At 51.0% G+C, this 18,959-nt stretch overlaps 1 protein-coding gene across 1 annotated transcript; it reads left to right on the forward strand.

Moving 5' to 3' along the window:
• Nucleotides 1–212: 212 nt before the first annotated feature.
• Nucleotides 213–5,472, forward strand: LOC119322091 (putative UPF0481 protein At3g02645). Its single transcript, XM_037595589.1, has 2 exons — nucleotides 213–796; nucleotides 3,980–5,472. Exons 1-2 carry the CDS (start codon nucleotides 408–410, stop codon nucleotides 5,286–5,288), a joined length of 1,698 nt encoding a protein of 565 aa, XP_037451486.1. The 5' UTR covers nucleotides 213–407; the 3' UTR covers nucleotides 5,289–5,472.
• Nucleotides 5,473–18,959: the final 13,487 nt, after the last annotated feature.

An 18,959-nucleotide genomic window follows, 5' to 3' on the forward strand; every position in this document is an offset into this window, starting at 1 on the left:
TTAAAATTCCCCGGTCTCTCGCGCGCGTTTCTTCTTCTTCACTCGGTGACGGCGACCCTACTAAGCATGTTTCACGCTAGCTGTTGATTAGCTTCGTTTTACTCATGATTACCCACACAACCACCCACCCACTTGCATGCAATGCATACTCTATAGTATAACACCTAACTAACCCCGCAGCACAGTCCATGATGCCCTATTGACCTAGTTAACTCCATCAAGTTAGAAGCCATTGGAGGCAACCAGCTCACATGCTTTGTACAGCTCGGATCGGATCAATTCGGATCGTGCAAGAAGCTAGCTAGCTAGCACCAAGTAGCTACTAACGACTAAGCTCAGCTAAGCTAAGCTAGGGGAGGAGAGGAGAGGAGAGGAGAGGTCTAGATCGGCGAGCGCTAGCTAGCACGATGGCGTTGGCGCAGCTGCAGGCGCAGGCGCGGTTCGTGGGAGTGGCTACCACGAACGCCGGCGTGGAGCTGGAGCTGGACGACCACCAGTCGCGGTGGGTGAGCCAGGTGCGGCGGCGGATGGAGGCCGGGGCGGAGGAGCTAGGCGCCGTGGCCAAGGTCTTCGACGTGCCGCGGCTGCTGCGGGCGACCAGGCCCGAGGCGTACGCGCCGCAGCACTTCGCCCTGGGGCCCTACCACTACCAGCGGCCTGAGCTCAGGGACATGGAGCGCTACAAGCTCGCCGCAGCCAAGCGCGCCGAGAAGCTCTTCACCGGCGACCGCAGGTTCGACGACCTCGTGCAGAAATTTGTGAAGATGCAGGAGATGATCCGGGCCCCCTACAACAGGTACCGCACGCATGCTCCTTTTCTTTTTCTTTTTATTATACTGGACTAACGAGCTACTCGGCTAGTTAAGAGTCGGCTTATTAATCTCATGCTCATTAAGACTCGGCTCAGTAAGCTCAGTAAGATTAACAAGTAAAAAAAAACTCTAATTGACTATGTTCGTTTGAAGCTCGCGAGCGCTCGTGAGTAATCGTTAACAGACATTACCCCTTTTAACTTCAGTTCTGATGTGTTTTTATGGAGAAAGAAAGTGACCATGTGAGAAGCTATGCTAGTTATTGTCTCCCATGGGCTAGGTTGGATTGATTAGATGGACTAGATAGGTTGTGGTGCCAAGAAATGTTGCCACTTATAACATAAAAATATGTGGTGTATTGTATCAGCGAGCTCAACGAGTTGCTCATGAAACTCGTTAGCTTGCTCATTAAGCTCGTTAAATTTAATGAGCTTGCTCGTGAAACTCGTTAGCTTACTCACTAATCTCATTAAGTTTAATGAGCTAAAACATGTGCTTGGCTCTGTTCATTAAAAAGTGAGCAACGAGCTTAACGAGCTGAGCTACCGAGCGTTCATTAAGCTCTGAGATACGAGCTTTTGGTCCAGCCCTAATTATACACATCCATCTGTCCTCTCTCTGTTACGAGTTATCTTTTATACCACTCGTCAAATTAATTATCTGTGTTATTATTCAAGAACCATGAATAAGTTTACCATAAACTTCACACATGCATGAGTGCTTTTGTTCTCTTGTACTGCCCTGAAATTGAAATGCTAAGTGAGGGTCTACTTTTAATTTTAGAGTTTCTTAAAGGCATGCAGCTGAGCTTGAAAACGCAATGATAAGCACAGTAATTTGGCATTTCCAGCCGGCGATCAAAAATTGGTGTCATGTAGCTTTCACGAAATAAATATTCTGTAATCTAGCAATGTATTTGACAGGCAAATATAAAACAGGGACCTTTTCTATTGCAGAGCATTGCAACTTGCACCCCCGAACAATAAAAAAAATACCATTCCAACTGATGACATAGACGTACACACACAAAACATAATGCCTTTTCAATGTTTAACTAGCATTATCCAGTTACTTCTGCAAGCTAGCCATAAAAAAAAATGGCAGTGGAACTTAGGGAATCAGAGAAGAAAATCAAAGTCAAACTGAGAAATTGATATAGTTGCATCGTTTACCAAATCTATGAATATCATCATCTCATTAGGATTCTTGATGTTCGTATTTGTTTCAGTTTCTTCAACGTAATGCACTATGTTTAGTCAATCAATAAAGTAAAAAAAAACTGAGGCAGTCTTATATAGTTGCAACGTTTATCAAATTTTTGAATCATAATCTCATTAGGATTCTTGATTTTTGTGTTTAGTCCGGTTTCTTCAATTTGATGCACTATGCTTGTCAATCAATATGTCAGATAGCCTATTAAAAAGCTTGACTTGTTCCATGAACCTAATAATGTAAACCATATGACAATTTTCGAGCATGGTCGTAATTTTAAAATGGCGTTCCAAAACGAATAAGTTTGAAAGCAATTTGGAATGTTGATTTTGTTATTGTTACCTAGACGTCCATGAATGTGATATGAAATCACAAAAATTGCACTGAGGAAGGAAACTAAGCGATGTCTATTGTCAAAAGAAAATTGAAAATATTTTGAATCTTATTATTTGTTTTGATTCTACTATTTATACAGGAGCATTTGAGCTAGGGATTAGAAGAGCACTTTCGTCCCTTGCCACCCGTCTCTTTGCAGCTATTTGCATGACCAAAGAAGCGTGCACTCGTCTAAAAGCATCTCCAACAGCCGCGCAACGCGCGGTGCGCTAAAAAGTAGTTTCCCGCGTGCCCATCACCAGATTTGGCGCAGCGCACAGCGCTGGCTCCAGTAGCCACGCTAAAATACAGTGTGCGCAAGTCCATATTTGTTGCATTTTGGATAGAAAATAAATTGGACATAGACATTAAAATAACGATACAAAATTTTACATAGTTCACTGCATAGACGATACAAATAGGTAAAACAAGTTCATAGCATAGATATATAAAACCGAACTACATAAAATAAACTGCGGTGCAACTAGATAAAACTACGGTGCAGCTAGAACTACTCCGAGTCCTCATCATCATCCTCATCCTCGGAGGTGTTGTCCGAGGTATCGATAAATATATCATCCCAACGTTCATCGTCTGACATGAAGATGGACTTCCCACCTGCTTCAACGATATCGCACTACGATATCGCCAATGCCTTCCGCCGATGCCGGTCCGCCCACTCCGCGCGACGCCTTGCCGTCCTCTCCACCCAATAGACGTGCTCGTTGGCGACGTCCTCCGGGTGGCGCCGGCGCCACTCCGCCATGGATCGCTCGTCCTCCTCGGCGGCGAGGAGGCGGCGCTGCAGCCGAACGTGGTCCGCACGGTCCTGGTCCGTGATCAGACGAGGCGGAGGGGCGACGGCCTACGCCTGTTCGCGCGTGTGGACGTTTCGGAAGTTCATCTGCGACGGGGGCCTCTCCAGGCGCCACACTGTCGCGTCGTACGCGCGGGCCGCCTCGTGCGCGGTCCGGAACGAGCCGAGGCCGAGTTGGAGGTCGCCGGATCGGATGTCGGCGGAGTACCAGCCGTTGAGCCGCTCGCGGAGGCCGCAGTAGCCCGAAGATCCCGGCGGCACGACGACATGGTGGCGCGGTGGTGGCGGGGCGCTGGAAGCGGCGAGAAAGTGTGGAAGCTGCGAGGTGGCGAGTGGAAGGGTGCGTGGCAGTGTGGTGGAGCGTGTGGCGAGTACCGCATTTTATAGGCGCGCGTGAAGCGGCGCGCCAAATCTACCGCGCAAGCTGCCCTATCTTCCGCGCGCACGCTATCGCTTTTCGCGCGCTGTAGTTTTCCGCCCCTGCTGGAACGCGCGAAATGTTGCCGCGCTAAAACCCCAGTTTACCACCCGCGTATTTTAGCGCGTCCGTTGGAGATGCTCTACGAAAAAGCGTGCACCTCATTGGCTGCATGTTGCATGGCTGCATGCAGGCGGTAGTGCTCCTCTCCGTTCGTTCGTTCAAAAAAAAAAAATCAGATGACACTAAATGTTTTAAGGCAAAAGCGCGTTCAGTATGAGATGTGTATAAATGAAAGTTAATACAATCGCTGATCATGTATACGTACAAATACAATGAATGTAGGTTCCTTGAGTTGAATGGGCAGACGCTGGCATGGATGATGGCCATCGACACGTGCTTCCTCCTCGACTTCCTCGAGAGCTACCACGTCGACGGGGCCACTGACATGGTGTCCTCAGCGACTAACTGGATCAACGCCATGGTGCGCGACGCCATGATGCTCGAGAATCAGATCCCGCTCTTCCTCTTCGCGGGCGCGCTCCAGCTCCGCCACGCCTCCGAGGAGGCCGCCGCCGACGCCATGCACGCCGTCCTGGACCGCTTCATCAGGGAGGTTTGCCCCATCAAGACCACCGCGCTGGCCATCGCCGGCGACATCGCCAAGCACGCGCACCTGCTGGAGCTCCTCTACCACTTTCTCGTGCCCGCCTCGGCCGCCTTCGCGGATAACGGGGCGGAGCTCCCGCCGTTGGTCCCAGAGGAGGTTCTCTCCCTCGACGCGCTCGAGCAGCAGATTCCGGACTATGACAAGGTGAAGCAGGCGTGCATGCAGGTGTCCAGCTTCGACGTGGCGCCTGTGCGGTTCATCAAGAAGAACCTCATCTCCAAGCCAATGAGCGCGGCTTCGAGCCTCCCGGGGATGATCATGCGCAAGGTGCCGCTGCTGTCGGCAATGGGGCCGCTGCTCGGGAAGTTCATGGCTTCGACGGACGTCGAAGCGCGGCTCAAGGGCGTCAACCTGTCCACCATAATCAACTCGCCGCTGGCGCAGGAGATCATGATCCCGTCGGTGGCGCAGCTGGCCGCGTGCGGCGTGCGGTTCATGCCGGCTCCAGAGGGCATGGCAGGGATCGGCTTCGACGCGGCCACGGCGACGCTGACCCTGCCGGTCCTGCACCTCGACAGCAACACGGAGGTGATCCTCCGCAACCTGGTGGCATACGAGACGGTCGCCGTGCGCGGGCCGCTCGTGCTGGCGCGGTACACGGAGCTGATGAACGGCATCATCGACACCCCCAAGGACGTGAAGATCCTGAGAGAGTGTGGGATCATCTTCAACGCCATGAAGAGCGACAAGGAGGCCGCGGACATGTGGAACGGGATGTGCCGGGCAGTGCGGCCGAGCAAGGTGCCGCTGCTGGACGGCGTGATCAGGGACGTCAACGCGCACCGGAACCGGAGGGCGGCCGTGAAAGCGAGAAGGTTTCTCAAGCGCTACGTGTTCAGGTCGTGGAGGCTGCTCACGCTGCTCGCCGCCGTCGTGCTGCTGCTCATGACGGCGCTGCAGACCTTCTGCACCGTCTACGACTGCAAGCGCTGGTTCGGCGGCATACTGGAACTGCCGCAGATAACGCCCGGAGGAGGGCAGTAGCATGTGTGTTACAATACATTGCAGTAGGTTGTTGCACATGTGGCTATATATATTCAGTAAATCAGTGGTCCTATATCATCAGTACTGAACTAGTGAGAACGAATACTTTCTTCTAGAATGAGTTTGCACACACTCATTTACCACAATGTACTCCCTTCGTCCCATAATATAAGAACATTTTTAACCTAGTGTAGTGTCAAAAAATCTCTTATATTATGGGATGGAGGGAGTAGATGATATATTTTTATTTCTCCATGTCTACATCACACACACCATTTTTTATAACTTGCCATCACGACGAAAACAAACAAAGATCTTAAATTGTCATGTGAAACATCATAAACAATTTCTGTTGTAGGATTTAGACTGTATATTGTACGACAACTGTATTTGTATCTGTATAAACAAACAAAGGTGACCCAGGAAAATGGAGAGGGTGAGGGCGTGTTAGACTGTATATTGTACGACAACTGTATTTGTATCTGTATTGTACCTCTTGGTACCTTATATAAAGTGATAGGCCACGCATCAGATGCGTTGAGCCAGTTTCCACCAAATCATAGTTTAACATGGTATCAGAGTAGGTTTCGCAAAACCCTAGCCGCCGCTCCCCGTCCTTGGTTGCCGCCGCCGCCCTTCTTTGTTGCCGCGCCGCCACCAAGATCGTCGTCGCCATGAGCTCCTCTGCCGCCACCTCGTCCTCTTCCGCTGCCCTGTCTGCAACCGCGCCTGCGGCGTCGCCCTTCATTCCGCCCCAGCTTGCCGCGATCCTCGCCGCCAGCACCACTAGCCACATGGCCGCGTCAACTACCTCGCGCCCTCTGTATCTTGGCTCGTCGCAGTTCGCTCCAGGGTTCTTCCCTCCGCTGCCGTCCTCTGCATCGGCGTCGCTGGTGCCGTTTGGCGCGGCGCCAACCCCGGCCCCCTCGGCGCCCTCCGCCTCGTCGTCCCTCGGTCTCTGTGAGATCGTGACGCGGCCCGTCCACTCCACCGCGATTGATGTCGTCGCTCCTGCTGGATTCCCGGTTGCCGACGGCCCGGGTCATGGTCCCTACCAGCTGACGCACCTGATCACGGTGCGTCTCACGCAAGATAACTACCTGTATTGGCGGGCGCAGATCCTACCGCTCTTTCGCAGCCGTCATCTCGAAGGCTACGTCGACGGGAGCCTTCCGTGCCCGCCCCGCCTCATCCCTGCGGTCACGGCCGCCGGAGCCCGTGTCTCCGCCGAGAATCCGGCATACCGCGCCTGGGTCGCACAGGACTAGGCCATCCTATCCGCGCTTCAGTCCTCCCTGACGGAAAGCGTTGCTGGGCTCGTGGTGTTCGCCGCCACGTCCCTCGACGTCTGGGCGACAATGGCGGATAGCTTCTCGGCTCGCTCCTCGGCTCGCGCGTCGGCCCTTCGTCAACAGCTCCTTGAGTGCAAAAAGCTTGACTCCTCGGCGCAGGTCTACTTCAACAAGATCAAGACGATCGTCGACACCCTGTCCGCGATCGGGGAGCCGCTTCGTGATACGGAGTTCACTGACTTCGTTCTTCGGGGTCTCGACCAAGACTACGACAATCTGGTCAAAGCGGTGCGGGGTCGTGAGACGCCTCTGTCCTCCCGGGACTTGTATGCGCGCCTCCTCTCCACCGAGCAACGCATTGACGCCCGCCATGCCGCGATGCAGCTGAACGATCCTCAGGCACACGCTGCGTATCGTGGTGCTGCCAATGGTGGCCATCACCAACCTCTCCCTCCTGCTGGCCCGACCATGGGAGGTGGTGGTCGCCAGCCTCCTCCATCGCCGCAGTTCCATGGCCCTCCTGTCACCACGGATCGCCGCGGCCGGCCCAACGTCGATTGCCAGCTATGTGGCATCCACGGGCACTATGCCTCAAAATGCCACAGTCGCTTCAAACGGGATTTTCTTGGCATCGGCAACGATGGGCGCGGCAACGAGAAGCAAGCCGCCGTCGCCGAGCAGAGTTCCGCCGGTCATCTCGGCGGTACCCATCCCGGCGGAGGTGGGTACACCCCGTCGTATCCGATCGACCCCGCCTGGTACTTCGACACAGGTGCCACGAAGCACATGACCAATGAGGCTGGTCATCTCCAGGCGCAGGAGCCCTACCGTGGCCGTGACAAGGTCCGCACCGCTGATGGTTCAGGTATGCCCATTTCTCATGTTGGTCAGGCATCCCTCTTGTCTAGTTACTCTCGTCGTCTTCGCCTTCGTAATGTCCTTCATGTTCCACATGTCACTCGTCCATTACTATATGTTCGTAAGTTTACTTATGATAAATGATGTGTTTTGTGAATTTCATCCGTTTCATCTCTTCGTTAAGGATTGAGCCACACGGGAGGTTCTGCTTAGAGGTCGCATCCATCAGGGCCTGTATGCGTTGGAGGCACCATCTCTTCCGGAGGCCTTCACCGCCGTTCGCACGTCGATGTCCCATTGGCATGCCCGGCTTGGGCATCCTGCGTCTCCCATAGTTAGTCATGTTTTGCATCGACATGAACTTCCTACGTCGTCTAGCTCCAAAAATTTGTCAGTTTGTGATGCTTGTCAACAGGGAAAAAGTCATCAGTTACCGTTTATGTCTTCATCTCGAGTTGTTACTACTCCATTAGAGCTTGTGTTTTCGGACGTATGGGGCCCTGCCCAAACATCTGTCAGTGGTCATAAATATTATGTCAGCTTCATTGATGCCTACAGTCGCTTTATGTGGCTTTATCTTCTCAAAAGCAAAGCTGATGTGTTTAATGTGTTTTTACAATTTCAATTGCATGTTGAGAGACTCCTACAACATAAGATCATTCATGTTCAGTCTGATTGGGGGGGGGGTGAATACCGCAACCTCAATTCTTTCTTTAATAAGCTTGGGATATCTCATCATGTTTCTTGCCCACATACACATCAGTAGAATGGTACCGTTGAGCGCAAGCACCGTCACATAGTTGAAGCTGGCCTTACACTTCTTGCTCATGCCTACGTGCCGTTCTGGTTTTGGAGTGATGCTTTTACCACTGCTTGTTTCTTGATTAATCGAACTCCTACTCGAGTATTAAAAATGAAGACACCACTTGAACTGTTGTTTAATGAACTTCCTGACTATACTTTCCTCAAGGTTTTTGGCTGTGCTTGTTGGCCACACCTTCGGCCTACAACAGTCGCAAGCTTGAGTTTCGCTCCAAAAAGTGCGTCTTTCTTGGGTATAGTGCTCTTCACAAAGGCTACAAATGTTTCCATGTTCCAACAAATAGAGTCTATATCTCCCGTGATGTCGTGTTCGATGAAAATCTGTTTCCTTTTTCGAATATGCCATCTTCCCCAATGTTGTCATCACCCACTAATATCTCCTGTATTTCGCCTGATCAACTTGAGGATGTTGCATATTCGCCTGTGCTATTACCTAACCACGGTGCAGGTACTGGGCGTGGCGCTCGCCTCGAGCTCCTTGCCGAACAGGAGTCGCCCGAACCTGCTTCTGCGGAGTGCAACGTCGATCGCTACATGGGACATGCAGTGGCCGCACGTCCCGAGGCCACCTCCTCGGCCCCTCCTGGCCTAACCGCTACGACGCCCGAGCGGTCAGCTGGCTCTGGGCCTCCCACGCCTACCGCCTCGCCGATGTGGTCCCAACCGCCCACGTCATCACCGCCCGCCTTGCCTCGACTGGTCTCCCCTGCGCTCGCCTCGTACGTGCCTGCCTCGTCCGGTTCCGCTTCCCCGCCTGGCCCGGACTCGCCAGCGTCTGCCTCACCTACGGCCTTGCCACTCGGGAGCCTGTCTCCTGCGTCCTCGCCTGCCTCTGCTGACGCGGTAGCTGATGAACCGCCTCCCGCTCCTGTGGTTCTTCGGCCGCATACACGTAGGCGGAGCTGTATTCACCGGCCTAAGGTACGCAAAGATGTCACTGTTGCATGGATTGCTGCTTGCTTGGCTCAAGCGCAGTCTGATCCTACTGCGGAACCCCGACACTATCAAGCAGCGATGAGTATTCCTCACTGGCGTGCTGCTATGGACCTCGAGATTCAGGCTCTCCGTCAGAATGGCACCTGGCAGCTAGTCTCTCCCCGTCCAGGTATCAACGTCATTGATTCTAAATGGGTTTTTAAGGTCAAACGACATGCAGATGGTTCTATTGAGCGGTACAAGGCTCGGCTGGTTGCTAAGGGCTTCAAGCAACGGTATGGTCTTGACTACGAGGATACCTTCAGTCCAGTTGTTAAGCCAACCACTATTCGACTACTTCTGTCGCTAGCTGTCACACGAGGTTGGTCCCTTCGTCAGTTGGACGTTCAGAATGCGTTTCTGCATGGCGTTCTTCAGGAGGAGGTCTACATGCATCAGCCCCCTGGGTTTGTTGACCCTAATCGTCCTCAGCATCTTTGTCGCTTGGTGAAAGCGCTCTATGGTCTCAAACAGGCACCTCGTGCTTGGTATGCTCGCCTGGGTTCTGCACTTCGTGCTCATGGATTTGTGCCCTCCACTGCTGATACTTCACTGTTTATTCTTCAGCGACCGGAAGTCACTATGTACATTCTGGTCTATGTTGATGATATCATCCTTGTCAGCTCCTCTGTTGCGGCGACTGATTGTTTGGTTCTGGCTCTCAGTTCTGATTTTGCTGTCAAGGATCTAGGCAAACTTCACTATTTTTCTTGGCCTGGAAGTCACATATCCACCAGATGGTCTTGCTCTATCTCAGCAGAAGTACTCGCAGGATCTCTTGTGGCGTGCTGGTATGTTGGAGTGCAAGGCTGCTACTACTCCCATGCCATCCACTGAGATTATTTCTACTACTGATGGGACTCTCCTCTCTGCTGATGATGCTACCAAGTACAGAAGTCTTGTTGGGGCTCTTCAGTACCTTACCATCACACAGCCTGATCTTTCATATGCAGTTAATCGTGTCTGCCGGTATCTTCATGCCCCTCGAGAGCCTCACTTGACTGCCGTCAAGCGTATTCTGTGTTATGTTCGCTCTACTGCCTCTTATGGACTTCATCTCCGGTCGGCGCCCTCTAGTATGCTCTCGGTCTTCAGTTATGCGGACTGGGCTGGTAACCCAGATGACCGGCGATCCACGAGGGGATATGCAGTATTCTCTGGTCATAATTTGATCGCCTGGAGTGCTCGGAAGCAGGCTACAGTTTCTCGGAGTAGCACTGAAGCTGAGTACAAGGCAATTACTGATGCCACTGCTGAGCTTATTTGGGTCTAGTCCCTTCTTCGAGAATTGAAGATCTCTCATAGTCAGCCTCCTATTCTTTGGTGTGACAACATCGGTGCTACATACCTCTCATCGAATCCGGTATTTCATGCCCGAACGAAACACATCGAAGTTGATTATCATTTTGTGAGAGAACGCGTTGCACAGAAGTTCCTGCAGATCAAGTTCATCTCCTCCAAGGATCAACTTGCTGATATCTTCACCAAACCGTTGTCTCTTCCTTTGTTCATAGGCTGTAGACGCAATCTTAACTTACTGAGCACCTCAGGCCACAGTTAAGATTGAGGGAGGGTGTTAGACTGTATATTGTACGACAACTGTATTTGTATCTGTATTGTACCTCTTGGTACCTTATATAAAGTGATAGGCCACGCACCAGATGCGTTGAGACAGTTTCCACCAAATCATAGTTTAACAGGGCGTCCCGCGGGGCGACTCCACCGCCCGCTACCCCTGAGGCCCTGACGGCGAACCCGTTCACCGGCAGGTTGGTGGGAGGTTTTGGGTACTCGCAGGAGATTCAGACTGTCAAGATGAAGATGAAGACGCCGATCCTCGAGGTTCACGGGAGGCACCTCGGACACCTTGTGCGAGGCGCTCGGGGTGGGGTACTCGGAGGAGGTCGTTGTGGGCCTTGTTGACACGGTCCTACCAGATGGAGATCCGGCAAGGGAAGGGTTATGTGCGGCAGAGACCGTAGAAGTGCTTCGCCGAATTGTTCGCCGGCGAACGTCGCCGATGGCGGTTTGGCCATGGAAAGCACCCATCCCTATGGTACATCTTCCTACGCTAACTCTGCAAGATTTCTTTTGGCCAAAAACACGGACGGTGGTTTCAAGATGTCAGAAGAAGAAAAGGCCGATGGTGAAGATGCCGCCGCCGACGGTGACCAATCCGATCGCAGTGATCCGAGATCAATGATGAGAACATTTGAAATTACTTTTGGGCCAGGATGGGTTGGAGCAGCAATCAGCGGTCATGGGCCCTGCGAGTCCTGGGTATTCGGCCCAGGGGAAGGTGCTCAATGGTGGGCTTACAGGTCGCGAGGTGGACTCTAATGCGCCTGGGAATGAGCTATAGGCTGCAGTCGAGACTTCTATTATGGTTCACCTGACTCGAGGCACCCCTGGGTTTCCTTCGATTGAACGTCTGAGGGCAGCTTGCCTGTTGATTTCGGCGACGGCAAGGGACACGAGCATGGAGGGTAGGGGCAACGGTGCACAGCGCAGCCTCCCCCTCGTCTCCAACCGAAAGCGGCAAAGACGGAGGACCAACAGAACAAGCCACCTAACCCTACCTCGCGCGACGCCCGCGGGGCGGGCGATGAGGGCGCGGGTCAGGGGCCTGGCCGTGGTCGTGGTGGCTTCATCGGCGGCCGCAATGGCGACGCGGGCCATGAGGGTTGGCGCTATGTGAACATGGTTAATAACAGCCAACGGTCAGCTATAAGGAGTTGCCATGTCATGTAGAGCCAAGCTCATAGCTGGCAAGTACAATAGTAAGTTTTAAGAGCAAGTACAATAAGCTTATGTAAGTAGGCTATAAGAATTAAAATGTTATTTTGCTGTTGACTTGGAGGGAAGAGAAGAAGGGAGAGATGAGGAGCCGGCTATAGAATAAGAGCCAGCTGCAGCACACGCTCCTAGGCACTATGTGAGAGTGGGAGATGTACCATGTAGTATTAATGAAGTACTCCCACCGTCGGGGTTTATTAGGCCTAAAGACAACTTCTCTTAGACCAAGACATATAGTAATTTGCGCACATTAATTTTTCCATTTCACTCCCGATGCACTCTCTCACGTTCATGCGGCCAATGAAAAAACACGCATGAAGTGTATTAATTTCCCAGCCATGGCACCAACAACAATGACTTCCAATGCAACCAATGAAATGGTTACATGCTTGCACCTTTCCAAAACGAGGCCTTATAAAAAGGGACATGCTTGTGATGCTGAGAGGCCTAATAAAACCGGACGGAGGGAGTAGCACATCTTTATATCTTACTATTGTACTTGTGGGCTACAAGGTTGGCTATAGATTACATGGCAATATCATATAGCCATCAGCTGGTTGTACTATTAGCCATGCTCTCAACGTGTACTACTTTATTAATAGTTGGCCCACCTTACATCCTCACAAAGTGTCTTGTGTCTCGTGTTGCAGCTGGCTACTAACCAAGAGACCGCTTCTCTTCTCTCTCCTCTTCTCGCTCTTCCAACTAAACAAAAATATAATATTATATTTCTTATAGCCTGCTTATGTCACCTTATTGTACTTGCTTTGACTATCGCTTTGGTGGTAATCAATGGGGCAACAACGGGTACCACCAAGGCTCGTCGTCAAATGGTGGCGGATGTGGCTATGGTGGAAATCAACGGCAATACAGAGACAACAACGATCGAGGCATTAACCTTGCAGCTGGAAACTTTGTTGAGGGAGCATCGGGGCTGCACTACCGTCATCATGGAGGTCGAGGAGACGGTGAGCGCAATGCTTGGTTCGGCCGCAACCCACCTCCGAGGCGGAATCCGCCGCCTCCTAGGGATGATTCTAAGCCATCGGCGGAGGAGCCGACGACGACAGCCTCGACCAAGATGGCTGCGGGCAATCAGCCGGTCTCGGGCACTACTGCTACTGCGCTCCCGGATGCGGCGATGGCGACTGTTAAGGCTTTGGCGGCGATGAGCATGCCAACGGAGGTTTTGGCGGACAGCAGAGATACGGGAAGTGACAAAGGAAGTGAGAAAGAGGAGAACGCGCGGGCTAACAAGGTGGCTCGCAAGAAAGACAAAAATGTGTTGTTGCAGGTGCGGCGCCAGGACACTTTTCGATTGATTGTACTGCTGAGTTGTGCGATAATTGCCTAAAACCGGGCCACCGCTGGCGGTGGACGCTTCTCTCGGCTTTGAAACCCGTTGTGAATATCTACGGAGTCAGCAGTAATACACTTATGTTTTTTGAGACTCCGCACGCTGTTTCGGATGCACCTCGCTTGGAGAGATCAAGGACTGGTCTGGTGAAGGTTACACGTGGGACACTGACTGAGGATTAGGTGACTCAGCAGATCAGGAGGCTAGTTTTGGCCTCTTTCCACTGGTCTCCTGTCAGAGTGGACGATCAGGTATACAGAGTGGAATTTCCAAGCAGGGAGGATCTTGCTCGTCTCCTGGAGTATGGCTTCAGCAAAGTTCCGAACAAGAAGTGTCTACTTGAGTTTGATGAGTGCAAAAAACAAGAGCCGAAGGGGATACCACTGAAACAGATTTGGATCAGACTATCAGGGCCACTTAAAAAAAAACCTCGACGACTTTCTCATAACTTGGAGTCTGGGATCACTAATAAGGAAAACTGAGAAGGTCGACATGTCTTTTACACACGCGCGTGGTATTGTGAGGCTGCTTGTCAGTGTGCTAGAGGTTGACTATGTGCCATGTTTCATGCCATGGACCTTTGAGGGCATTGCATATGATCTTGAGGTTGAGATAGAGGATCAACCTTACGTGGATTACATTGCTGTGATGAAAGATGTGGACATGACAAACGACAGTGATGGGAACGGGAACCAGGAGCATGATGGGACTCATGATACGCGTGATAACATGCCGAGAACTGCAGGACAGTCTGCTCAGTTCGCAGAGGCGCCAGCGGATAAGGGGGCAGCCCCTACGTCAACACTAATGGCTACACTGGGATTTGGTTCCTCTCGGAGGGCATCTGCGCCTAGTCGTATGTGGGGGGACTGAGTTGATATTCAGGAGATGGATGAGCAGGTTACACCGCCACCTCCGACGCTAGTTATATCTAGGTAGAGGCTTGGGCCCGGACTTGGCCATGGGCAGACTTCCGTGTCGAGGGTGATGGAGGAGAACCCGGGACAGGAGGTCTTCGGGATGACTTCTCTGCCAACACCACGGAGGTTGTGCTCTACTCTGTCGAAGGAGCTGGTCAGGAGTCTCAAGCAGGAGGCATGCCGCTCTTCCCCATCACCACCGCGATCTTTGATACGTCTCCGTCGTATCTACTTTTTCAAACACTTTTGCCCTTGTTTTGGACACTAACTTGTATGATTTGAATGGAACTAACCCGGACTGACGCTGTTTTCAGCAGAATTGCCATGGTGTTGTTTTATGTGCAGAAAATAAAAGTTCTCGGAATGACCTGAAACTCCATGGAACACCTTAGAAAAAACAATAAAAAAATCCTCGCAAAAGATGAAGACCAGGGGGGCCACACCCTGTCCACGAGGGTGGGGGCGCCCCCCCTGGGCGCGCCCCCTACCTCGTGGGCCCCCTGGTGGCCCTCCGACGTCAACTCCAACTACATATATTGGCTTTCGGGGAGAAAAAAATCAGAGAGAAGAAATCATCGCGTTTTACGATACGGAGCCGCCGCCAAGCCCTAATCTCTCTCAGGAGGGCTGATCTGGAGTCCGTTCGGGGCTCCAGAGAGGGGGATTCGTCGTCGTCGTCATCATCAACCATCCTCCATCACCAATTTCATGATGCTCACCGTCGTGTGTGAGTAATTGCATCGTAGGCTTGCTGGACGGTGATGGGTTGGATGAGATTTATCATGTAATCGAGTTAGTTTTGTTAGGGTTTGATCCCTAGTATCCATTATGTTCTGAGATTGATGTTGCTATGACTTTGCTATGCTTAATGCTTGTCACTAGGGCCCGAGTGCCATGATTTCAGATCTGAACCTATTATGTTTTCATGAATATATGTGTGTTCTTGATCCTATCTTGCAAGTCTATAGTCACCTACTATGTGTTATGATCTGGCAACCCCGAAGTGACAATAATCGGGACCACTCCCGGTGATGACCATAATTTGAGGAGTTTATGTATTCACTATGTGCTAATGCTTTGTTCCGGTTCTCTATTAAAAGGAGGCCTTAATATCCCTTAGTTCCCAATAGGACCCCGTTGCCACGGGAGGGTAGGACAAAAGATGTCATGCAAGTTCTTTTCCATAAGAACGTATGACTATATACGGAATACATGCCTACATTACATTGACGAACTGGAGCTAGTTCTGTGTCACCCTATGTTATGACTGTTACATGACAAACCGCATCCGGCATAATTATCCATCGCTAATCCGGTGCCTACGAGTTTTCCATATACTGGTTCTCGCTTATTTACTTTTCCGTTGCTACTGTTACAATCACTACAAAATACCAAAAACATTACTTTTGTTGTCTTTACTTTTGTTACCGTTACCACCACTATCATATTACTTTGCTACTAAACACTTTGCTGCAGATACTAAGTTTCAGGTGTGGTTGAATTGACAAGTCAGCTGCTAATACTTGCGAATATTCTTTGGCTTCCCTTGTGTCGAATCAAAAAATTTGGGTTGAATACTCTACCCTCGAAAACTGTTGCGATCCCCTATACTTGTGGGTTATCAAGACCTTTTTCTGGCGCCGTTGCCGGGGAGCATAGCTCTATTCTTTGAGTCACTTGGGATTTATATCTGCTGGACACTATGAAGAACTTGAAGGATGATCGAACTACTATTTTGCCCACAACTATGAGGGGAGGTAAGGGACTGCCATCTAGCCTTGCACTAGATTCTCCTTCAGTTATGAGTAAGTTTGCGACACCTAAACCTACTACTGCTATGAATTCTGATATGTCGCATGTTATTGATGATGCCACTTCTGCTATGCATGATACTTATGATGAAACTACTTCAATGCTTGATACTACTGTGCCCCTTGGTGAATTTCTTGATGAGCAAATTGCTAGGTCTAGAGAAAGAGAAATTATTGAACCTGAATACGATAATGTTAGTGATGATGAAAATATGCCTGCTATTCCTGAGGTGTGACGCCCCCGATTCAATCGTACACTAATCATGCACGCAAACGTGTACGATCAAGATCAGGGACTCACGGGAAGATATCACAACACAACTCTTAAACATAAATAAGTCATACAAGCACCATAATACAAGCCAGAGGCCTCGAGGGCTCGAATACAAGTGCTCGATCATAGACGAGTCAGCGGAAGCAACAATATCTGAGTACAGACATAAGTTAAACAAGTTTGCCTTAAGAAGGCTAGCACAAACTGGGATACAGATCGAAAGAGGCGCAGGCCTCCTGCCTGGGATCCTCCTAACTACTCCTGGTCGTCGTCAGCGGGCTGCACGTAGCAGTAGGCACCTCCGGCATAGTAGGAGTTGTCGTCGGTGGTGGCGTCTGACTCCTGGACTCCAGCATCTGGTTGCGACAACCAGGTAGAAGGGAAGGGGGGAAAGAGGGAGAAAAGCAACCGTGAGTACTCATCCGAAGTACTCGCAAGCAAGGAGCTACACTACATATGCATGGGTATATGTGTAAGGAGGCCATATCAGTGGACTGAACTGCAGAATGCCAGAATAAGAGGTGGATAACTAATCCTATCAAAGACTACGCTTCTGGCAGCCTCCGTCTTGCAGCATGTAGAAGAGAGTAGACTGAAGTCCTCCAAGTAGCATCGCATAGCAAAATCCTACCCGGCGATCCTCCCCTCGTCGCCCTGTGGAAAAGCGATCACCGGGTTGTCCGTGGAACTTGTCTGGGTGTGTTTTATTAAGTATCCGGTTCTAGTTGTCATAAGGTCAAGGTACAACTCCGGGTCGTCCTTTTACCGAGGGACACGACTATTCGAATAGATTAACTTCCCTGCAGGGGTGCACCACATAACCCAACACGCTCGATCCCATTTGGCCGGATGCACATTCCTGGGTCATGCCCGGCCTCGGAAGATCAACACGTCGCAGCCCCACCTAGGCACAACAGAGTGGTCAGCACGCCGGTCTAAATCCTATGCGCGCAAGGTTCTGGGCCCATCGCCCATTGCACTCCTGCATGTTGCATACGCGGCCGGAAGCAGACCTAGCAACCTCCATTACAAAGGAAGTCACGTTACACGGTCCAATCTGGCGCGCGCCGCTCAGTCGCTGACGTCAAGAAGGCTTCGGCTGATACCACGACGTCGAGTGCCCATATCTTTCCCACGTAGTTGGTTAGTGCGTATAGACCAAATGGCCAGACTCAGATCAAATACCAAGATCTCGTTAAGCGTGTTATTATGAAGCAACCGCGGACGCCGATCAGGGCCAGGCCCACCTCTCGCCTAGGTGGTCTCAACCTGCCCTGTCGCTCTGCCACAAAGATCCACACAGAGGGCCGTCGGGACAAAGGTCCTTTCAGCCCCCAATCCGTGAATCACTCGCGAGTACTCTTCGAGCGGACCCGACTTTAGTCACCATCTGTAGTGTATGTATATATGTATAGTATATACCCGTGATCACCTCCCGAGTGATCACGTAGCAAGGCAGACTGACAAGAATGAAGGGCCAATGATGATAAACTAGCATCCTATACTATGCATTTAGGATTGCGGGTAAGGTATCAATGACTGTAGCAACAATGACAGGCTATGCAACAGAATAGGAGTAGCCGAACAGTAACATGCTACACTACTCTAATGCAAGCAGTATAGAGAAGAATAGGCGATATCTGGTGATCAAGGGGGGTGGGGCTTGCCTGGTTGCTCTGGCAAGAAGGAGGGGTCGTCAACACCGTAGTTGAACTGGGGGTCGTCGGCAGCCTTGGGGTCTACCAGAAAGAAGTAACGGAGGGGGAACACAATAAATAACAGAGCAATCAAAGTATCACAAAGTGTAGCATGGCAATACGCGGTGCTAGAGGTGACCTAACGCAGTAGTACGTGATACCCGCGAAGTGGGAAAACATCCGGGAAAATATCCCCGGTGTTTCGCGTTTTTGGACAAATGAACCGGAGGGGGAAAGTTGCGTGTTTGCTATGCTAGGGATGTGTGGCGGACGAACGGGCTGCGTATCCGAATTCGTCTCGTCGTTCTGAGCAACTTTCATGTAGAAAGTATTTTCATCTGAGCTACAGTTTATTTTATATTAATTTTAAAAGATTTAAAATCATTTTAGGATTAATTTAGTTATTTTAATACAACATTATCCAGAACAGTGTTTGCTGACGTCAGCATGACGTCAGCAGTCAACAGAGGTGTTGACTGGTCAAACTGACGTGTGGGTCCCGTGTGTCATTGACTGATTAATTAACTAACAGTTAATTAGGTTAATTAGTGATTAGATTAATCTAATTATGATTAATTAAGTTAATTAATTATTTAATAAATATTTTATTTATTATTATTATTACTACCTATTTTTTTATAAAACGTTCTGGTGCTGGGCCCCGTTTGTCATTGGCCAGGGGCCTTAACGGGCGTCGGGTGCTGGGTCATGGGCGTCGCCCGAGTGGGAGGGGGCGAGCCCGACCAGGGGGAGCGGGGCGAGGCCACCAGCGGACGGCCGCGGTGCGGCAGCCATCGAGGGGCCCCAGCGGAGGGGCACGCGTGCGTGTAGGTGGCCGCGACGAGCGGAGCGGCAGAGCTCCGACCAGC

Source organism: Triticum dicoccoides, chromosome 6B (genome assembly GCF_002162155.2).
Source record: "Triticum dicoccoides isolate Atlit2015 ecotype Zavitan chromosome 6B, WEW_v2.0, whole genome shotgun sequence".
In the NCBI taxonomy this organism is placed as follows: domain Eukaryota; kingdom Viridiplantae; phylum Streptophyta; class Magnoliopsida; order Poales; family Poaceae; genus Triticum; species Triticum dicoccoides.